The 17,298-nt window shown below is 41.8% G+C and overlaps 1 protein-coding gene and 1 long non-coding RNA gene across 2 annotated transcripts in view; one reads left to right on the top strand and one right to left on the bottom strand.

Moving 5' to 3' along the window:
- Positions 1-4,532: 4,532 nt before the first annotated feature.
- LOC144465098 (uncharacterized) lies at positions 4,533-7,104 on the bottom strand. The gene is made up of 3 exons (XR_013492453.1): positions 7,045-7,104; positions 4,778-4,864; positions 4,533-4,643 (listed from the first exon to the last, which is right to left on the bottom strand). It is a non-coding gene; the product is annotated as an uncharacterized LOC144465098 (long non-coding RNA).
- Positions 7,105-7,126: 22 nt separating this feature from the next.
- The window catches only part of ocln1 (occludin1), a 33,955-nt gene continuing 23,783 nt past the window's right edge, over positions 7,127-17,298 (top strand). Inside the window, exons 1-5 of the mRNA XM_078172854.1 lie at positions 7,127-7,357; positions 9,428-10,630; positions 14,836-15,026; positions 15,161-15,332; positions 17,181-17,231. Coding sequence (XP_078028980.1) covers positions 9,503-10,630; positions 14,836-15,026; positions 15,161-15,332; positions 17,181-17,231 — 1,542 coding nt within the window. The 5' untranslated portion in view covers positions 7,127-7,357; positions 9,428-9,502. The remainder of the gene's footprint in view (positions 7,358-9,427; positions 10,631-14,835; positions 15,027-15,160; positions 15,333-17,180; positions 17,232-17,298) is intronic.

Here is a 17,298-nt window from a genome sequence, read left to right as displayed (position 1 = left end):
AGTGTGGTAGCTGATGACCCGACATTTACAGCATCACAAATATCACTAGGTTTTTGATTTTCCTCTAACTCCAGCACTGACACTCTGGAAAATCATACGTTTACTTTGGATTTATTTAACATTGCGATTTCACCAAGTTCTTCTTACAGCCATTTTTGGTGGCACCTCTCTCATTCTTGGCATGTGCCAGAGTATTTTTGCACATGACATAACACCTGCCCTTACACAGTGTTAAGGGGGCGTTACCTATGCTAATTAATTAGTTATGTTCAGGTGGGATTCATCATTCAGTGCACTTGGGTAAGAGCAGACTCAGATGGCTGAGAACATTTGGTGCATCTGGAGCTGACTTCTTTATTTTTTCTCTTGACAGAAAATATAAATTTAGGAGGTTGTTCCTGTGTGAGGCCCATTGTTTAAAATATAACAAGGATCATGTGTGATTTTAAGCACACACTAACACAATCTTGTTTCATGATGAAAGCCAAAGTGGAAAACTGGTAAATTAGGTCCAGTTTAGCCACAGATACCCGGCTTAGTTAATGTCCTGGGCAGGTAAGCTTTCTATCATTTCCTCCTGTAACGATGTAAGTCTTAATGGGCACAGTTAATTCGTCCAGCTACTACTTACTCTTGTGTTTAAGTGTGAAAGGCAAGAAAAGAAGCATAAAATTACCTGAGACCTCCCCTAGAGGGTACTGAAGATGAAGTCCACAGCGAGGAAAGACAAGAGGATGCAGGTTGCAGAGGAGTGAAGATGACCCTCGGACTGAGGAAGGGCAGGAGAGGGAGGAATTAGCTTGCAGGGTGTTGAGGATCATCCTAGAGTGTGAAAAGGTCCTTCGGGGACAGCTTGCAGCATGCACTGGAAGTCATTTATTGAATTTACCACAGGCCGCACTTTTCTCCCTGTCTGCCCTGGGAGCTAATAGCTAGCAGCTGCATTATGCTTAATGCCCTCCCTATCACTTTCAGCTAACGTGGTTTGGCATACACTTGGGGAAATCAGAGAGAATATGAGTATTGATCTTGTGGTTTTTTTTTGGGCCTTTTTTTATGCACAGTGCTGTAGTGGTGGAGAGTGGGTGTGAAGGGCCTTTTCATTCCAGCAAATGTTTTTTAGAGTGTCATTTATTTCAGCATCAATCATTTTTCTCTTTCTATCTCTACCTATCTGTATCTGTTCCTCTGCTGCTCGTTTCTCTCTCTGAGGCCGAATGAACTGATACAAATGAGGTTGTCTGTTGGAGGCTGCCGTAACTTCCCTGCTTCATTTAGCTCCGAAGGAAGAGAAGAGCCTTTTTGTCTGAGCCGTTAAGCCATGTGTCAGGACTCTGAGCATGAAAGTGTTCATGTATGTGAACACCCTGATACACACATAATGTAGACAAGGAGCTTCCCATTTGTCCTCTGCGTGACAGAGTCATTTCAGCTGAGGTAAGACACTCAGATGTCTGATCACATCACTCACACATGCTGGTTTTAATCAGTTTTAATGTTCTCCATACAGCCACTAATACTTGCATCACTCACGACTGCCTCATCTGTTAATGCTGCATCGCCCAGTACATCGCTATTTAATGACACACACAGAGTCAGGCCAGCGATCAATACCTCTGACCTCTTTGAAAGGAATATATTAGATTTACTGTCATCACACCACATACAGCAAAAGAAATAAAAACTGTGAAGCCACTGTTAAAGGCCAGAATGCACGGAGGTCAGTGGCTAATTACAGTATAGGCAAGTCAAGGCAGTTTTATTTGTACAGCACCTTTCAAACACAACGGCAATTTAAAGTGCTTTACATAAGGCAAAGAAATCCATTCAAATGACTTTTTAAAACACAATAAACGAAGTAAATTAAAACACAATGACAAATAGAATATGATAAAATAAATTGCTCTATATTCAATAAAGGAAATTAAAGTGCTTTAGAGACATTATAGTTAATCAATAAACAAAACAAGTCCAAAGAGCTTCAGTGAAGGATTCTTGTGTATCAATGGAACGAGGAGGGAGATTAAAATTTCCTTTTCTGTTATTGAAACTCGTCTGGACTTAAAGGCATAGTCAGACTTTTTTTTTTTTTTTTTTTGCTGAGAGTTATGAGAAGATGGATGCCACTCTCTTATCTGTTAAATATGAAACTACAGTTGGAGGAAGCTAGCTAAGCCTAGCTTGGACCCCCAGGAAGTGCACTGGGCTTTGAAGCCAATTTTGTTAGTTAGTTACAACGTCTGGGTCCGTCACGTGATGCCATTGGGCCCCAGAAGACTTGTTTTCCCATAGACTTACATTGGGAAAGAGATGTCTGTAAATCAGTGGCTAAATTTTTTTGAGCACATCACAACCTCTGCGAAATGATTTGTTTTCCTTTCGGGAGTTGATCGATTTGGTCCGATGACATTTAAGAAGTCTAGAATTGGAAATTAGCCACTTGGCTGGCAAAAGTCTGCAGTGCACTTGCTCTATGGGACCAACAATGCAGAAGATCTGGTGGTAGTAAGTTCATCCCTGGGACGTCAACTTTTCGGCCACATGTGCCACTAATGCTGCGTCCTGTTCCATGTCAGACAGCATCTTTGTGCCTAGTTACAGCCTCACAGAACCATTAGTATGCCTTATATCCACTGCATAGTACGGCACGACTCAAAATAATGTGCCCTTTTTTGGATTTCCATCAGCAAGAGTTGTAGATAGAACCTGGTACTGTCTCTGGTTCCACCTTGGTCGAGGTTCTGAGTGGACTAAGTCAATAGAGGGTGGAGTTAAACACTGCAGACCGTTGATTGGTGAGAGAAAACCATCATTAGCAGGGGTCCGTCCCAAGTCTCTTATTTTTATAGTGCTACTGCTAGCTCCTCGCTTGAACCGGAAGTCATTCAAGGTCCGCCATCTTCTAGGCCGTCCCAAGTCTCTTATTTGTGCAGCGAGGAGCTAGCGCTAGGAGCTAGCAGCAAGCTTTAAGCAGCTACGAGCTAGGATGGTTGAGAGCTTCCTATCCGGAAGAGTTTTTCAGCTGAACGCCATGACATATAAATACCCGCCCTCTACATCTGGCACATTTGAATGAGATGGCGGAGAAACAGTACAAGAGTAAGTACCCATTACATGCATTCTTTGCAATGATTCACTGACTATGTTGAATGATGGTGAGTTAATTGAATGATCGTGCTCATCACAGTGACAGTGGAATAGCAGGGCTACAGACCATTCTGTAATTGCACAAACTTCAACAAATGACTCAATAACAATGGTAATACATGCAAAAGTGTGTGACCAGAGTCATGATAGCGGGGGGTGGGGGCTACTGTTTTGGTCAGCGAATATAATGAGACTTGGGATGTACCCATAGTAACACCAGACGCTGGCTGCTTTATGGAGCAGATCCAGCGGTGCCGCCGTCATCAGGAATGGACATCGCTTCATGTGACGCTCCAGTGGAAAGGACGTCTCATGTCTCCTAAACCGACAATGCTCGCTCATCGCTCCTAGCGCTAGCTCCTCGCATTTTTTCCTAGGTGGGAGGGGATAAACAGCTAACAAAGTCGGCTAGGTAAGATAACTAGCAGTAATTTAAGAGACTTGGGACGGACCCCATGACACAGGACAGCCTGCACGGACCCGCCATTTTTAATTAGCCAGGCTACATTCAGTAGCAACCGTAATTTTTTAATGAACTCAATCCATATTTTCAAAAATGCTAGGCATACACTAAGTACACTACACAGTACAATTAACAAAGTGCAGATGTTCCTTGGTTTGGTTGCCGATGAAAAGATTCAGCCAATGTCACGTTAAAGATAATGTCATGGCAGTTTCACGCAGTGTCGCTGTGGCAATTGGCTGAAAATCCCGCCTACACTGAGAGGGGATGATCTGCAATGGAAAACAAAATACATAAAAGCACCTGCGACCAAGAGTAAGTCAAGCTGAGTTGAGCCAAATCATGCAGTGGAAATGAGGCGTACGTCTTGTTTGAGCTTTGAGCAAAGCCAGACAAACTGTTTCCCCCTGTTTTCAGTCTTTATGCTAAGCTACGCTAAGCTAATTGTCTCCAGGTGTTGCGTCATGTTAACATACGCAAGGGTGGTCTCAATCTTTTCATCTAACTCAGCAGAAAAGCAAATGAAGCGTATTTCCTGATATTTTCCTTTAACATTTCCATTACTCACTCAGTGTTTTCCATTGTTACCTTTTAAAGTATGTTTGGCACCGTGTGAATATCTGTGCTAAATTTGTATGCTCTGTATTGTATGCTATGTATGCTCTTTTATGTAACAGTTGTACATGTTAGGCCTTTGCCTTTATACACACTCCCTATACGTGACTCTCACATTGTTCTGCACGTTACTTGCAGCTGAGCAGGCACCTGCGCCGGCAGTAGAGGACATGCACAGCAACAACAGATGAGGTAGCCGCGGGCCAGGGCCACTGGTGGGACTCGGTACTCACTTGAGAAAGTGGGTTGCATTATGTGTTTACTGTACTGTATTGGCTATGAGTACTGCTGTGTGTGTGTGTGTGTGGGGGGGGGGGGTCACTACAGATGTCCTTGCCTTGAGCTTTCTCTACATGAAAATCAGTGCTGCTCACTCGTTGGCACAGAGTGACGTCACATTATGGGGCAGGAGTGAATCCTAGAGTCACACACAGAGGGTTCAGTTTTAAAGGTTCAGTGTGTGTGATTCAGCAGGATATATAATATAATAAGTATGTATTCTTTAGTGTAGAATCACCTGAAAATAAGAATTGTTTTTGATGTTTTTGTTACCTGAGAATAAGCTGGTTATATCTACATAGGGAGCAGGTCCTCATCCACGGAGTCCACCATATTGCACCGTCATGTTCCTACAGTAGCCTGGAACAGACAAACAAACACTGGCTTTAGAAAGGGCAATTTGCATTTTCATGTTTTTCCTTATTTTTTTGAGCAGTGTTGAAAACGGCTTTATTCAGTGCTTTTACCAGTTTGAATCACAGGGACCATTTATTTTGGAGAGTAGGAGACCTCTGCATATAATTCGGCTCCTAGTAAAAACCTCCTGAACATCTGGATCTTAAATTATCAGAGTAAAAGATGAGCACACATCAGCAGGTGCTGGGCTAGACGAGCCGACAGCTTAGGAGAAACATTGATTTGTGATGAGGAACTGGAATTCAGTGTTTTTACCGGTTTAAATCACTGTGTTCGTTTGTTGTGGAGAGGAAGAGACCTCTGCGGATAATTAAGCTCTTGGTAAAAAGAGCCTGGTCTCACTCTGAAGTCATTGAAATTTGGCGCTTGGGCAGTGACTTAGCAGTGGCATCCTTTAACGCCGGCATGATACACAGCCGGTTGCCATGATAGTATAAAGGCGCCGGGCGGTGTCAGTGGGAAACGTGATGGGACAAGGACGAAAGTTAAGACGGTGAAAGTCTGACTGGAGCAGGCAGAAGGGGTGGTGGATGGGTCCAACAAACACCAACTTTCACCCGAGGAGCCTGTAAGCTTCTAAAACCAAACCGTGTGCCTTTTTCCTAAACCCAACCACGTGTTTGTTGTTAAAGGAAAAAAACGTCAATTCGTGCTGTTGTATCGACGTAGTGCATTTATTTTGAAAGAGACTGTATGTAAACGTTAAATTTCCTGTGAAAACAGAAGTGTATTTTGAAAGAAGACAATGCATGTAACAGGCAGAACTTGACACGGTGTCCCGGAACGTCAACAACCAACGCACCCAGGGTACCTTGCACGTCGTATATGGACGAGAAAAGTCCATGATCAAACGTCAATATGTGACGAGGTCAGAGCGAAGTGAGAATGTGTTGGTAAATGGTAAACGGTAAAAAGCGCTGGGCTAGACGAGCTGACAGCGTAGGAGAAACACAAACTTTCGATGTGAAAGTGCTTTATTCAGCGTTTTTACATGTTTAAATCACCAGGTCTGATTGTTTTGGAGAGTTGGAGATCTCTGCGGATAATTCAGCTTCCAGTAAAAACCTCCTGAACATCTGGACCAGAAGTAAGGTGAGCATACATTTTGAAGTGCTGGGCTAGCGTCCCTACTTCGACATGCCAAACAGCATTGGAGAAACATTGATTTGTCATGTAAAACTGCTTTATTCAGCATTTCTACTGGTTTAAATCACCAGGTCTGTTTGTTTTGAAGAGGAAGAGACTTCTGTGGATAATTTGGCTCCTGGTAAAAACCTTCTAACTGATGAACACTGAAGCAAGTTCAGCTGGTTGCAATCTGGAATCCTCAGCTCCAAAAGACATTAAATCCCTCTAAACTTTACGCAGTGCTCCTTTAATGAAGAGACGACATGCAGTTATTGCTGAAGGTGATGTTGCAGTATAAGATAGACTGGATATTGGCAGGTTATATTGAAATAACCAACTGTACTTTGCTACATGGAAACAATAGAATATCTCAAAATGATGTATTTTATTAATTTAGCTGCTAATTTCTTCTGTTACATGTGACTGAAGAAACGGTGAAAAGATACAAGAGCACGGGTGTTAGTTGATGTTCACAGGGTTAGCCAGGTTTGGAAACATTAAATGCAGCAGAGGAAAAGTAAGTGAGAAACAGAGAGACGGTGACTGGGATGGAGAGAGAGCGAGGTGGCGATGAACTGTCTCAGTGAGAAGCACAGGAGCTTGCTGCCCTCTAGTGCCAAACACTCCCCGCTCCCTCTGTGGCAACACCACAATATGACACAGCTGAGAAGAGGATGAATTATTCATAAATGACGGGATGATAAAGCAGTATTTCACAGATCTTAGATAGGAGATGTAATTGATATCACAGGGCTGATATCAAACACATGCTTGTCTCTAAAAATAAGTGTAATCTTGTGGACAAGCCAGTGTTTCTGATGCTTCAAAGTGATATCAGCGATACTTTAAAGTATTAATAGACAATGCTCGGCTTGTATCTGTACACACAGGCAGTATTAATTAGTGGATTAATACCACAAGCAGCCTAAGTGGTCATCCAGGCTCTTTTAAAACACCCGTTGTGGGTCACATGCATCATTTTCAGGTCAGCTCACCACCTCCTCTCTGCAGTTTTATGAATGTCAACAGCTCCAGCCTCTCTCTCTGGTTCTCTCCCACAGATTAACCTAATGGTGCCAGTCAGCACCAGCACAGGGGTGGTTCAGGTTTAATGTTTAAGCTTTTACTCGCCCCTCCACACACACATTGGCCAATCGCCCTGCGTGAGCGGAACTGTGAGTCACCTGAGAGACTGAAGAGGGTGAGTGGAGTGGGCCTGGTGGCCATTTTACAGTAGTTCCTGTCTTCTTACAAACAGCCGCTCAAAGTCCATCTGCATGACCAGAGAGACGAGCTGGGGTCAAATGGGTAAGAGGAGTTTTGAGATATATATTTTTTTTATCGTCTCAAAAACAAATATGCTCTGCGTTGTGAGTGTGTTCCCACTTTGTGACAGTTCCATGACTCTTGCTGTGTATTAAGAGCTTGTGCGGCAGCTTGCTGTGAGTCACAGCTCAGCTTTAACTCCTCTGTTATTAGAGGAGCCTGAGCTGTACTGCAGTCATGTTGTGGTCCCTCTCTGAGTTGTTCCACTGTAGCAGAGTGTGGCGTATTTCTGATGCCAGCCCACACACTTTGAGCAGTGTATTTAAAGGACTATTCCAGTGTGTTGGCATTGTTGGGCCACAAATCACACTGTGATACTGTAACATCACCGTTAGTTAGAGTAAATCCTTTCTTCTACCATTCCTTCATTTCTATTCAATATGAAATTTGATTATCAGACTTTTGCTTGAGCTGTGTAATCCATAACAATAAACATTAAAGGGTAACTATGTTTTTTTTTTAAACCTGGACCCTATTTCCCCATGGTTTTATGTCTATATAACTAATAGGAACAACAGTTTTTTAAATTCGTCCAGAACTGAGTTAGAGTCTTGCAAACGGCAGTGGTGAGGCAGACTGCAATGTAACCACTTGGGGCATGTTTACATCGTCTTTATGTCCACAAAAACTGCTTGTTTTTGCCCTGACAGGCTCAGATCATTGTTTTAGGTTTCTGACAGTTCATGAAGAGCAACCCTACAGAGATAGACCTTTTAGTTTTACCAGAAAAAGCCCAGAAATCTCCATCGCCAATTCTACCAGACCCCATTTAAATAAACACTCATTTTAGCATGTATAGTGCCAGCATATTTAAGTGTGATATTTACATCTAACTTGGTAAATTAAAGGTTAACTGTAACCAAACCAGAGTTGGTAATTGTTGAGACAGCTAAAAGACGGACAAAGACAGCTTCTGTATGCTTTATTTTGTCTCAGTTGACTTTGAATGAAGTGTCATTTATGATGATAAAATTACTGTTTATTTAAATGGAGTCTGGTGGGTTTAGCGATATCAATTGTGGGACTGTTTCTGGTTCAACAAGAAGGATCTTACTCTTTAAGAAAAAGGTCTGTCTCTGTAGGGAACACTTGAAATAATAATCTGAACATGTCAGTGGCAAAAACAAACACTCTTGGATGTAAATTGGAGATGCGGATATGCCCTGAATGGTTACATTGCAACTTATGGGCCCTATGTACATCTCAACATGTGATCAGTGTCTGGATATGTTATCTGGATAATGATATCAAGTCAGTGGGTCTTTGAATTAGTCTGTATGCATTTAATTTTCGTAATCCAGATAACATATCCAAATACAGATTAATGCCAGGTGTAAATAAGATATGACGAAACCACATATAGTTATCACCTAGCTCTGCAGTTTCCCTCATCATTACAGAACTTTTCAGTATCTTTCAGTTCACTGTTTTGATTTTCAGGCCAAACTGTCACTGTTCTGGGTCACTATCACGACTCTCACCAGGCAATCTGCAGCTCAAGAGCCAGATATGTCACTCAAGAGTTGGTGGAAACCAAAATGGAACAAAAAGTAGAGAGAATATTGTGCCTATTTTCTCAAGGTGGACACAAACAAGACTTTAAATAAACGGCAATGTTGCTCCATATCTGCTGGGTGTGTAAGTAGCCAGCTGGTTGCTGACAAGTTTGTTTTATCACCTTAAACACAGATTTGGTCCTTCAAGATTAAATCTTCAGAGAGGACACCGTTTCCATTATTTCATATCGTCTTTATCTTAGAGACGACAATAGAATCATAGTTTTACAATCATTTCTCTTTTATATTTTATTTTTTATACATCTGAGAGGTTTATGGAAGGTGATATAAAGTTTAAAGTTCATAACAACTGGCACATTCACAATCATTTTGATTTGAATCAAATGAGAGATGCTGGAATACTGATAAAATCATAACATGCGAGCTGCTGAGGCTCAGGTGTATAAATTATACATTTTACAGCATGTAATTATGGCACATATGCTTTCATGCTTATTATCCATAACTAATAATTTATCTTTTTTGCCCCCCACAGTTTCTCCCTCTCCATGCCTCATAAGGACTGCGTGATTACTTCTTTCTCAATGAATCACCAAAATCAGCCCACAGCATGAAAAGCTGGAGCAGGAAATTCAAGAGACAAGAGGCTGACAGTGTGGTCGGGTCCTCCTCTAGCAAGAGGAACGCCATTAGTGATCCACCAGTGCCTGTGTGGGTTACTCACACACCCACACCAGATAACATCACAGATGATGGTGATACTAACTCCACAGGCCGCACATCCAGCACTCCGCCGTATGCAGAGAAGGATGACAATAAAGGGAGCCTGAAGGACAGACTGAAGTCCTTCATCCCTCAGTCATGGGGGGGCCTCATCCATAAATGGGCAAAGGAAAGTGACAGTTTTAATGACTCTGAGGCCAGCACCAGTAGGATCCAGATCCTTCCTAATGGGACCAGGGTGAGCCCTCCTGTAACTCCCCTGCTGGAGCGCAGGAACTGGGGCGACTCACTTGGCCACTCCAGCCAGAACTCCCAGAAGCCTTTGTTAAGGGATGATGATCTGTTCGATGTGGTCCCACGAGAGGAGTCTATCCTGACCAGCATCCACCCTGCAGAGTACTACGCCGAGAAGCTGGAGGTCTACAACCTGAAGTACTCTTATTTGAAATCCTGGCCAGGGTTGCTGAGACTTCTTGCAGGACTCCAGCTGCTATTCGGGGGCATGGTCTTCGCTTGTGTTATCGCTTACATCCAGAAAGACAGCGAGTGGTCCAACAGCTACGGACTCTATAACGGCGTGTACAACAATGGGCTAGGCCTGTCTGGGTACAGCTACAGAGGCCCCATGACTCCCTTTGTACTGGCAGTAGCTGGAATCTCCTGGATTATAACCCTCGCTCTCTTAGTGATGGGAATGACAATGTACTATCGCACCATCCTCCTTGACGCCCCCTGGTGGCCTCTGACGGAGGCCTTCATCAACGTGGCGCTGTTCCTGCTCTACATGGCAGCAGGGATCGTCTACCTGAACGACTTGAGCCGTGGAGGGCTGTGCTACACGACAATAGGCATTAACCCCATCATGGCCAATCTGTGTCGGGTCGATGGGGGCCAGATGGCGGGAACGGCTTTCATCTTCATCAACATGACGATGTATCTGGGAAGCTTCCTGGTGTGTCTGAAGATGTGGAGGCATGAGGCGGCACGTAGGGAGAGGGAGTACTTCGAGAACCAGGTACAGGTCATTAATTCTACAAAGATTTTAGATGGAGGACAAGTTTGTCGCTTCTAGATTTAAAGTGGGAGGCGAATCATTGTCATAAAAAGAGCAGAGTTGCTGGATACGGGAAATGTTCCTCGTGAAGTCAGTGCAGAAGTATTAAGTTATTGCACTATATAGGGCCAATACAAAAGGTGTCAGTTCCCCTTTGAAGTGCAGTCTTGTGCATGGGAGGTCATTAAGTTTTTGGCCAACAAGGAACTGAACTTATCTGTTTGCAACTAATCAACGTAAATGTAAGCATCCTTCCCTGTTCCCTCCCCAGTTAACAATGCAGACATACTGTTTTACAACACCTGCGGATTTACAGCACTCGGTCTGCCAGTGTTATGTCGAAGATTGTTTCCCCCGTCAATGCACTTCCCCCTACCAGAATCGGAACCAAACCTTTTCCTTTACTGAACCACAGAGTGGGGCACCACACATTTTACCAGGAGGGACACACCATTCGACAGGGTAAGAGACTTCCACACAACTAGAACTAGAACTAGAAAGCCTTTATTGTCATTACATCAGCCTTGGCTGGTTGAGTTCCTGTCTCAAGCCCGATTCAACCTCTTCTTGTTCACTCCTCATAGCAGGGGGCGTGATCAGTACCCTACGATAGCAGTGAGTGGGCGAGTGGGTAATGTTGGGGATTCATAAGCCCTCAGATGTTCAACAGGCTGACACTAAAACAATTCATTTAAAAGATTTGTTTGTTCATTTTCACCCATCATTACAGACAACACAGCTGCTGGTACTGCGGAAGCCAGATCATATGAATATTTGAAGACGTTTTATTCACCACTTAGTACAGATTCCAATGTAAAAGGTCTCCCATTTTTCTGAATTGTGCATGCCAGGTCTGAACAAACAAGTTTGAACGTCAGCCAAAGCAACAACAAATTTGAAGCATCCGAACAGTCTTGGGAAATAACTGTGAATAATTGATAATCACAAGATTTTATTTTATTCTAATAAATGGAAAAATATGATCGGAAACTAGTTTATTTTTTGGGACTGTGAACTTCAAAATTCAAACTGTGAACTACGGCGTGATCTCCGAGCCAGCTCTTGTGAGGTGTGACCGTCCACAGCACTGTTAAAGTGTTCACAGCTTTTGTTCTCAGTGTCCGTAAATATTTAGCCCATGCTTTATCCCCTTTCTTGTGTTTTACTCTGTCTATGCTTATCTGTCACATTCTCTCCTGAGGCTTTCCAAATGAAGTTTGGGCATCATTCTCCCCCTGTTTTTACCATCTTTTGATGTCATTTAAAATATATATGACATATCAAACACCCCATTTATTGTTGACAACAGAAAGGGATACTATTACTGGTTGCAAATGAGCCAACAACAGCCCCGAAACAACAGTGGCAGATCAAATCCAATGAAATTTAAAGTCAGTCAAGATAATCCGCAGTGACCATGCCATTTGTTGGTATTGATATGTCAGCTTTTTCTGCTGGCAGTCGACCAGGATTCGTCCCAAAGCTGTAAACTGTGTTTTTCTTTACTTTATAGACCATGCAGTCCTCTCTGTGTAAATGTGCCAGAAATAGATAAGTTAAAGGTGAAGCAGGCATTATTTTTTATGCTTCCACATGTACAATGCTTTTCCGATGCATATAAAATTATTTGCCACTGGGGTGAGGCTGACATAGCACTAAAAAAGAGTCAATGATATTGATAGTAATATTGAGTTATGGCAAAGTCACTCTTGCCTGTGTCTTTGGTATCGACAGTGAGAAGTTTACTTTTGAATCGACAGCATAAGACATAGTCCTACACATAAACACTGCTCTATAAATTATAATGGTATAACAACATCAATGCCTCTATGTTAAAGGGACAGTTAAACCCAAAGTAAAAAGTACATTTGTTTTCCTCTTAACTGTAGTGCTATTTATCAGTCCAGATTGTTTTGGTGTGAGTTGCTGAGTGTTGGAGATATCGGCCGTAGAGATGTCTGCCTTCTCTCCAATATAATGGAACTAGATGGCACTCATCTTGTGGTGCTCAAAGTGCCAAAATAATTTGTTTGAAAAACTCAACAGCAATGTCTCTTTCAAGAAATCATGACCTGATTACTCAAGATAATCCCCAGACCTTGTTGTGAGCAGTTTCATGTAGGAACTATTTTCTCTCTATAGAATTACACCCGCCAACTGTATCTATGCGCAGAAGGAAGCGCATCTACTCATGAATGAGAGGCTTGTGTTTGTGACAGTGCAAGTTTTAAACACTGAAAGCGTCCTCCTCCAGGTTTTTGGTGGCTAAGGCATGACCAGCCTTACTCTGCCTTACCGTGCCTCTGTTTGGCTCACCCTGACATTCTTACCCTGAACCTGACCAACCTCACTCCTGCTGCCTAAACCTAACCAACCCAACCAATGAGGGCAAGGAGTGCTAGTGAATCAGAGTGAGAGAAGTGTGGGTCATACCTTTGCCATTTGGAGAAAAAATATCTGTCCTCCTTGGCTGAGCTGTAACGTTAGCTTGCTCAGATGAGCTAGTAGTATTGAAGGCTGGGGTATAATTTGGTGGAAAGAAAAATAGTTCCTACATGAAACTGCTCACAACAAGGTCTGTGGATTATCTTGAGTAACCGGGTCATGATTTCTGGAAAGAAATGTCTGCTGTTGAGTTTTTCAAATATAGTTTTTTGGCACTTTGAGCACCACAAGCCGAGTGCCATCTAGATCCATTATATTGGAGAGAAGGCAGACATCTCTACGGCCGATATCTCCAACACTCAGCAACTCACACCAAAACAATCTAGATTGATAAATAGCACTACAGGTAAGAGGACAAATATGTAGTTTGGATTTGGGGTGATCTGTCCCTTTAAAGCTGTGTAATCTGCGCAGTGTAAGGTTGACAGGATGAGCTTGCTAGCAGATCTGTTAGGCTGTACGGAACTTAGCTGAATGCTAACATCAGTATTAGGGATGCATTATAATACCAGCGTCATTGGCATTGGCTGGTATTGGCTTCAAAAGAATCTGCCAGCATGCTTTTTCTTATTTGCACAATGACTGAATATTACATACATTACATACAAGTATTGTATTTCATGTCTCCATCTGCTGGTGGGCCATCACGATAAGAGTATACATGCATAATATGATGTTAATTCCACTACAGAAGAGACTTGATGATCACTAAACTTGAGTGGGGGAAAAAAATGGATATATCGATATCAGTATCGGTTATCGGCCATTGGATATTGGCAAAAAATCCAACATTGTGCATCGCTAATCAGTATGCTTATGTGCTCACAATTAGTGTGTTTACATGGACATGTATATCCTGTTTACGAGACCTGTTCCAGTTATGATTGTATTTGGGATATGGTGTTAACAGGAAGCTCCAAAAACCAAATTATGAACGGGTTATTCATGTCCATGTAAATGCACTCTATGACTATACTAACATATGATGTAAAGCTGCTGATGTTTACTTTGTTTGCCATCTTTGTTTAGCGTGTTAGCATGCTATTGAGATATTTCAAGTCAGGGACAACAGACCAACCAACACATTGCCCAAGAGCATGGCAAAAACAAATAGGCCTATGTGCACTGTGTGATGGTTGGCATTGGAATTTGATCCAATTACTCCAACATACCCATTGAGCAATCCAGTAAACACCCAATAGTTCTTTTAAAGTATTAGAGTAGACAGCCTGTTTATTGTTGTGCCAAGTTAATTTCTCGTAGTGTAAATCAACACAGATGGCCGAGATATAGTACTCACACTACATGTGTACATTCCCTTCAAGCTTATTACTGTTTGCAAATAGAGTCCACTTTATCGAGCATCACAGCCACCACCTACGGGTGAGAAACAGCATGGTCAGCCAATATATTTGATGTCCAATAAGAAAGGGCGAGAGGCCAGGAGTGAACATAATAATTCCATCTCCCAGCTGAGGGAATGCAGCTTCAGAGGCTTAGCCTGTTGAAGCAAAAGAATGGGGCAGTTTTTTCTCTTGGCTGTACTTTTTTTTAAAATTGGGATTTCTCTGACACATAGCTTAACCTAAATTTAGCTCCAAGGCCTCTTAGAGAGTTTCTTGTGATGATGACACAGGCCTGCATAGTGGGGTATATTCATTACATAATTTCATTTGCTGGTTCATATTTTGTTAATAATCCTTTTTGTCTTTTACCTTCAGCCCCAGGAGGAGTTTCACCAGTCCATCCCACTGACTCCTCAAAAACCAAAGCGCATATCATTCAAGGATGAAATGGATAAGTCTCCGAGCAAAGACTGTATTAATCAAACTGTGGTACATAAGAACCCAGTCAGTCTGAACAGAGGCGCAGAATACACCCCCAAAGTACACATCATCGCAGACTACATCATGTGAGTGAATGTGCATGTTACCGGATTGTGTAAATATTCTGACTCCTTTTTGCAAAACATTTCTCTACCTGTATGAGTCATACTGTTTATACTAGATGTCATGACACCGCTTAATCTTCCTTTAAACCTTATAGAAAGTATCCAGAGATCAGCAGTGTGGAGGAAAGGGAAAAGTACAAAGCAGTTTTCAATGACCAGTATCAGGAGTACAAGGACCTCCACAAAGATATCAGCACCACCCTCGATAAGTTCAGAAAGCTGGATGTCATGATGGCACGACTGCTCAGAGATGGAAAAAGCCAAGAGGTGAGACGCATGTACAGTAACCTTTATTTAACCATTTTCATTAACTAGGTGGGACCAAGTCATTGTTTTGCAAGTCACAAGTAAGTCTCAAGTCTTGCTGGACACATTTTCCCCACTAATACAACATGCTAATGTCATTCGCACAAGCCTATGGCATTTTACATTATATAAATTAGCCCAGGGGCTAGCGGAGATTTCCTTTATTCATATGAAGCCAGGAGCAACAGCAACATTTAACAAAGGTAACGTTACAAAATTCAGCTCCATTACAGCCCACAAGGTTCACCGACAAAACAACTGTCTTATACTAAACACGTTTTTCAAACAGAGATTTCCTCTGCTCATATGAAGCCAGGATAAATCACACACAAGACTTAAAATGCTATTTTAGTGGAGGCTTTATTGTCTTCACAATTTATTGTTTCTTATCTGTGAAATTAAAGTAAATAAAAGCTTTGTTTCCACTGAGGGAAATGGTTTCAGCTTACAGAAACAGACAGGAGGTGTGCGAAGCCACCCAGCTGGTTACATTTCTGGGGAGGTGCATGTCAGGCTACGGCGTAGTTATGGGTCGATTCAACGCATAAGTATAAATCCCACTTTAAACTTTGAGTTTTGAGTCCTAAACTGGTCATGATGTCACCAACATATGAATGACATATTCGATTTACAAATATTATGGATGCTTTTTTAAATTTGTATTTATTTGTTAAAACAAGTTCATTTTAAAAGTGACTTAGCTATGCATCAGCTCACTATGCTAATATTCAGTGCTCTCTAATACCTGACCAACTGAATAGATCGATTCCCACTGACTTCCACAACGTCTTCAATGACTGGCCCCAAAATTACATATATTACCATTCTAATGGTCACAATTTTAATCATGTCCTTAACGTCACGAAACAGTAGCAGTTCATCAGGTTTAGGCAACTAAACTATGTGGTTAGGTTTAGGAATACATCATGGTTAAGCATTAAATAAATACTTTTGTAACTAATGTAACATCACATATGTCATGTGACATTCATCACATTAGACATGTCACATACGTCACTAGCGTAGAATGCTACACATACTAGCACATTAGGCTACATTGTTATTAAGAGAAGTCAACACTGACTTCCGGACATGAATACCTTTCTCCTGGATGAAAGTCCTGTGTTTGTTTGCTCCTGTAATAATTACTACCGCCACTAGAGGGCACTGCCTGACAATAAACAGAAATATCTGTCGTAATAATAAGCTGTTGGTTGTTTTTTGTTAAGCGCAGGCTGAAATACAAGCCTCAACTTATTGCAACGTTGCAACGTCACATGTTGTACAAAGTTAGGTATTATTTTTTCCAATGAGAGCTCAGTGACCTAAGATTAGTTCCTCATGGTTCTCTCCTCTTGACTGGATTCTGTCAGTTCGGTGAAAACAAACTGGATCACCTGAGGAATTAAGTGTCGACCTGCTAGAAATGAATAACATTAACCTTAGATGATTCAGGAAATGAACCGATTTCTGTCACACTTTTTAAATAACATACCTTTAATCTTTGGGCTTGGGGGAACTATCAAGTATTTTCAAGTCAAAAGACTCAAGTCCAAGTCCAAGTCTTTGTTGATTTTGTAAAGTCGAATCTAAAGTAATCTAATTTGTCAGTCATGTGACTTAGGTCCACTCCTCTGGTCTAAACCCCTGTCTTTTGATTGGCCAGGATTTAATCTGAGTTGTAAAGGTTATAATAAGGCCTCCTTATTGTACAGACATAGTATATATATTTATTTAACATAATGTTGTATGAGTGTTACTAACCATATTACTACCCATTTGGTCTTCATTCTCTGTCATTTCTTTTAGGATCAGCAGAGGATTCAAAGTATTTTGAAGAAGTATCAGCAGAAAAAGAGAGTAAGTTCATTAAAAACTGAATCCCTCGTGTTTCCCATCTGTTCACTCCAAAACAACTGAAATATAA

The sequence above is a fragment of the Epinephelus lanceolatus genome, chromosome 12 (assembly GCF_041903045.1).
Source record: "Epinephelus lanceolatus isolate andai-2023 chromosome 12, ASM4190304v1, whole genome shotgun sequence".
NCBI classification, from domain to species: domain Eukaryota; kingdom Metazoa; phylum Chordata; class Actinopteri; order Perciformes; family Serranidae; genus Epinephelus; species Epinephelus lanceolatus.
Note: the sequence above shows the minus strand (reverse complement) of the source record. Positions and strands in the feature narration are given on the sequence as shown.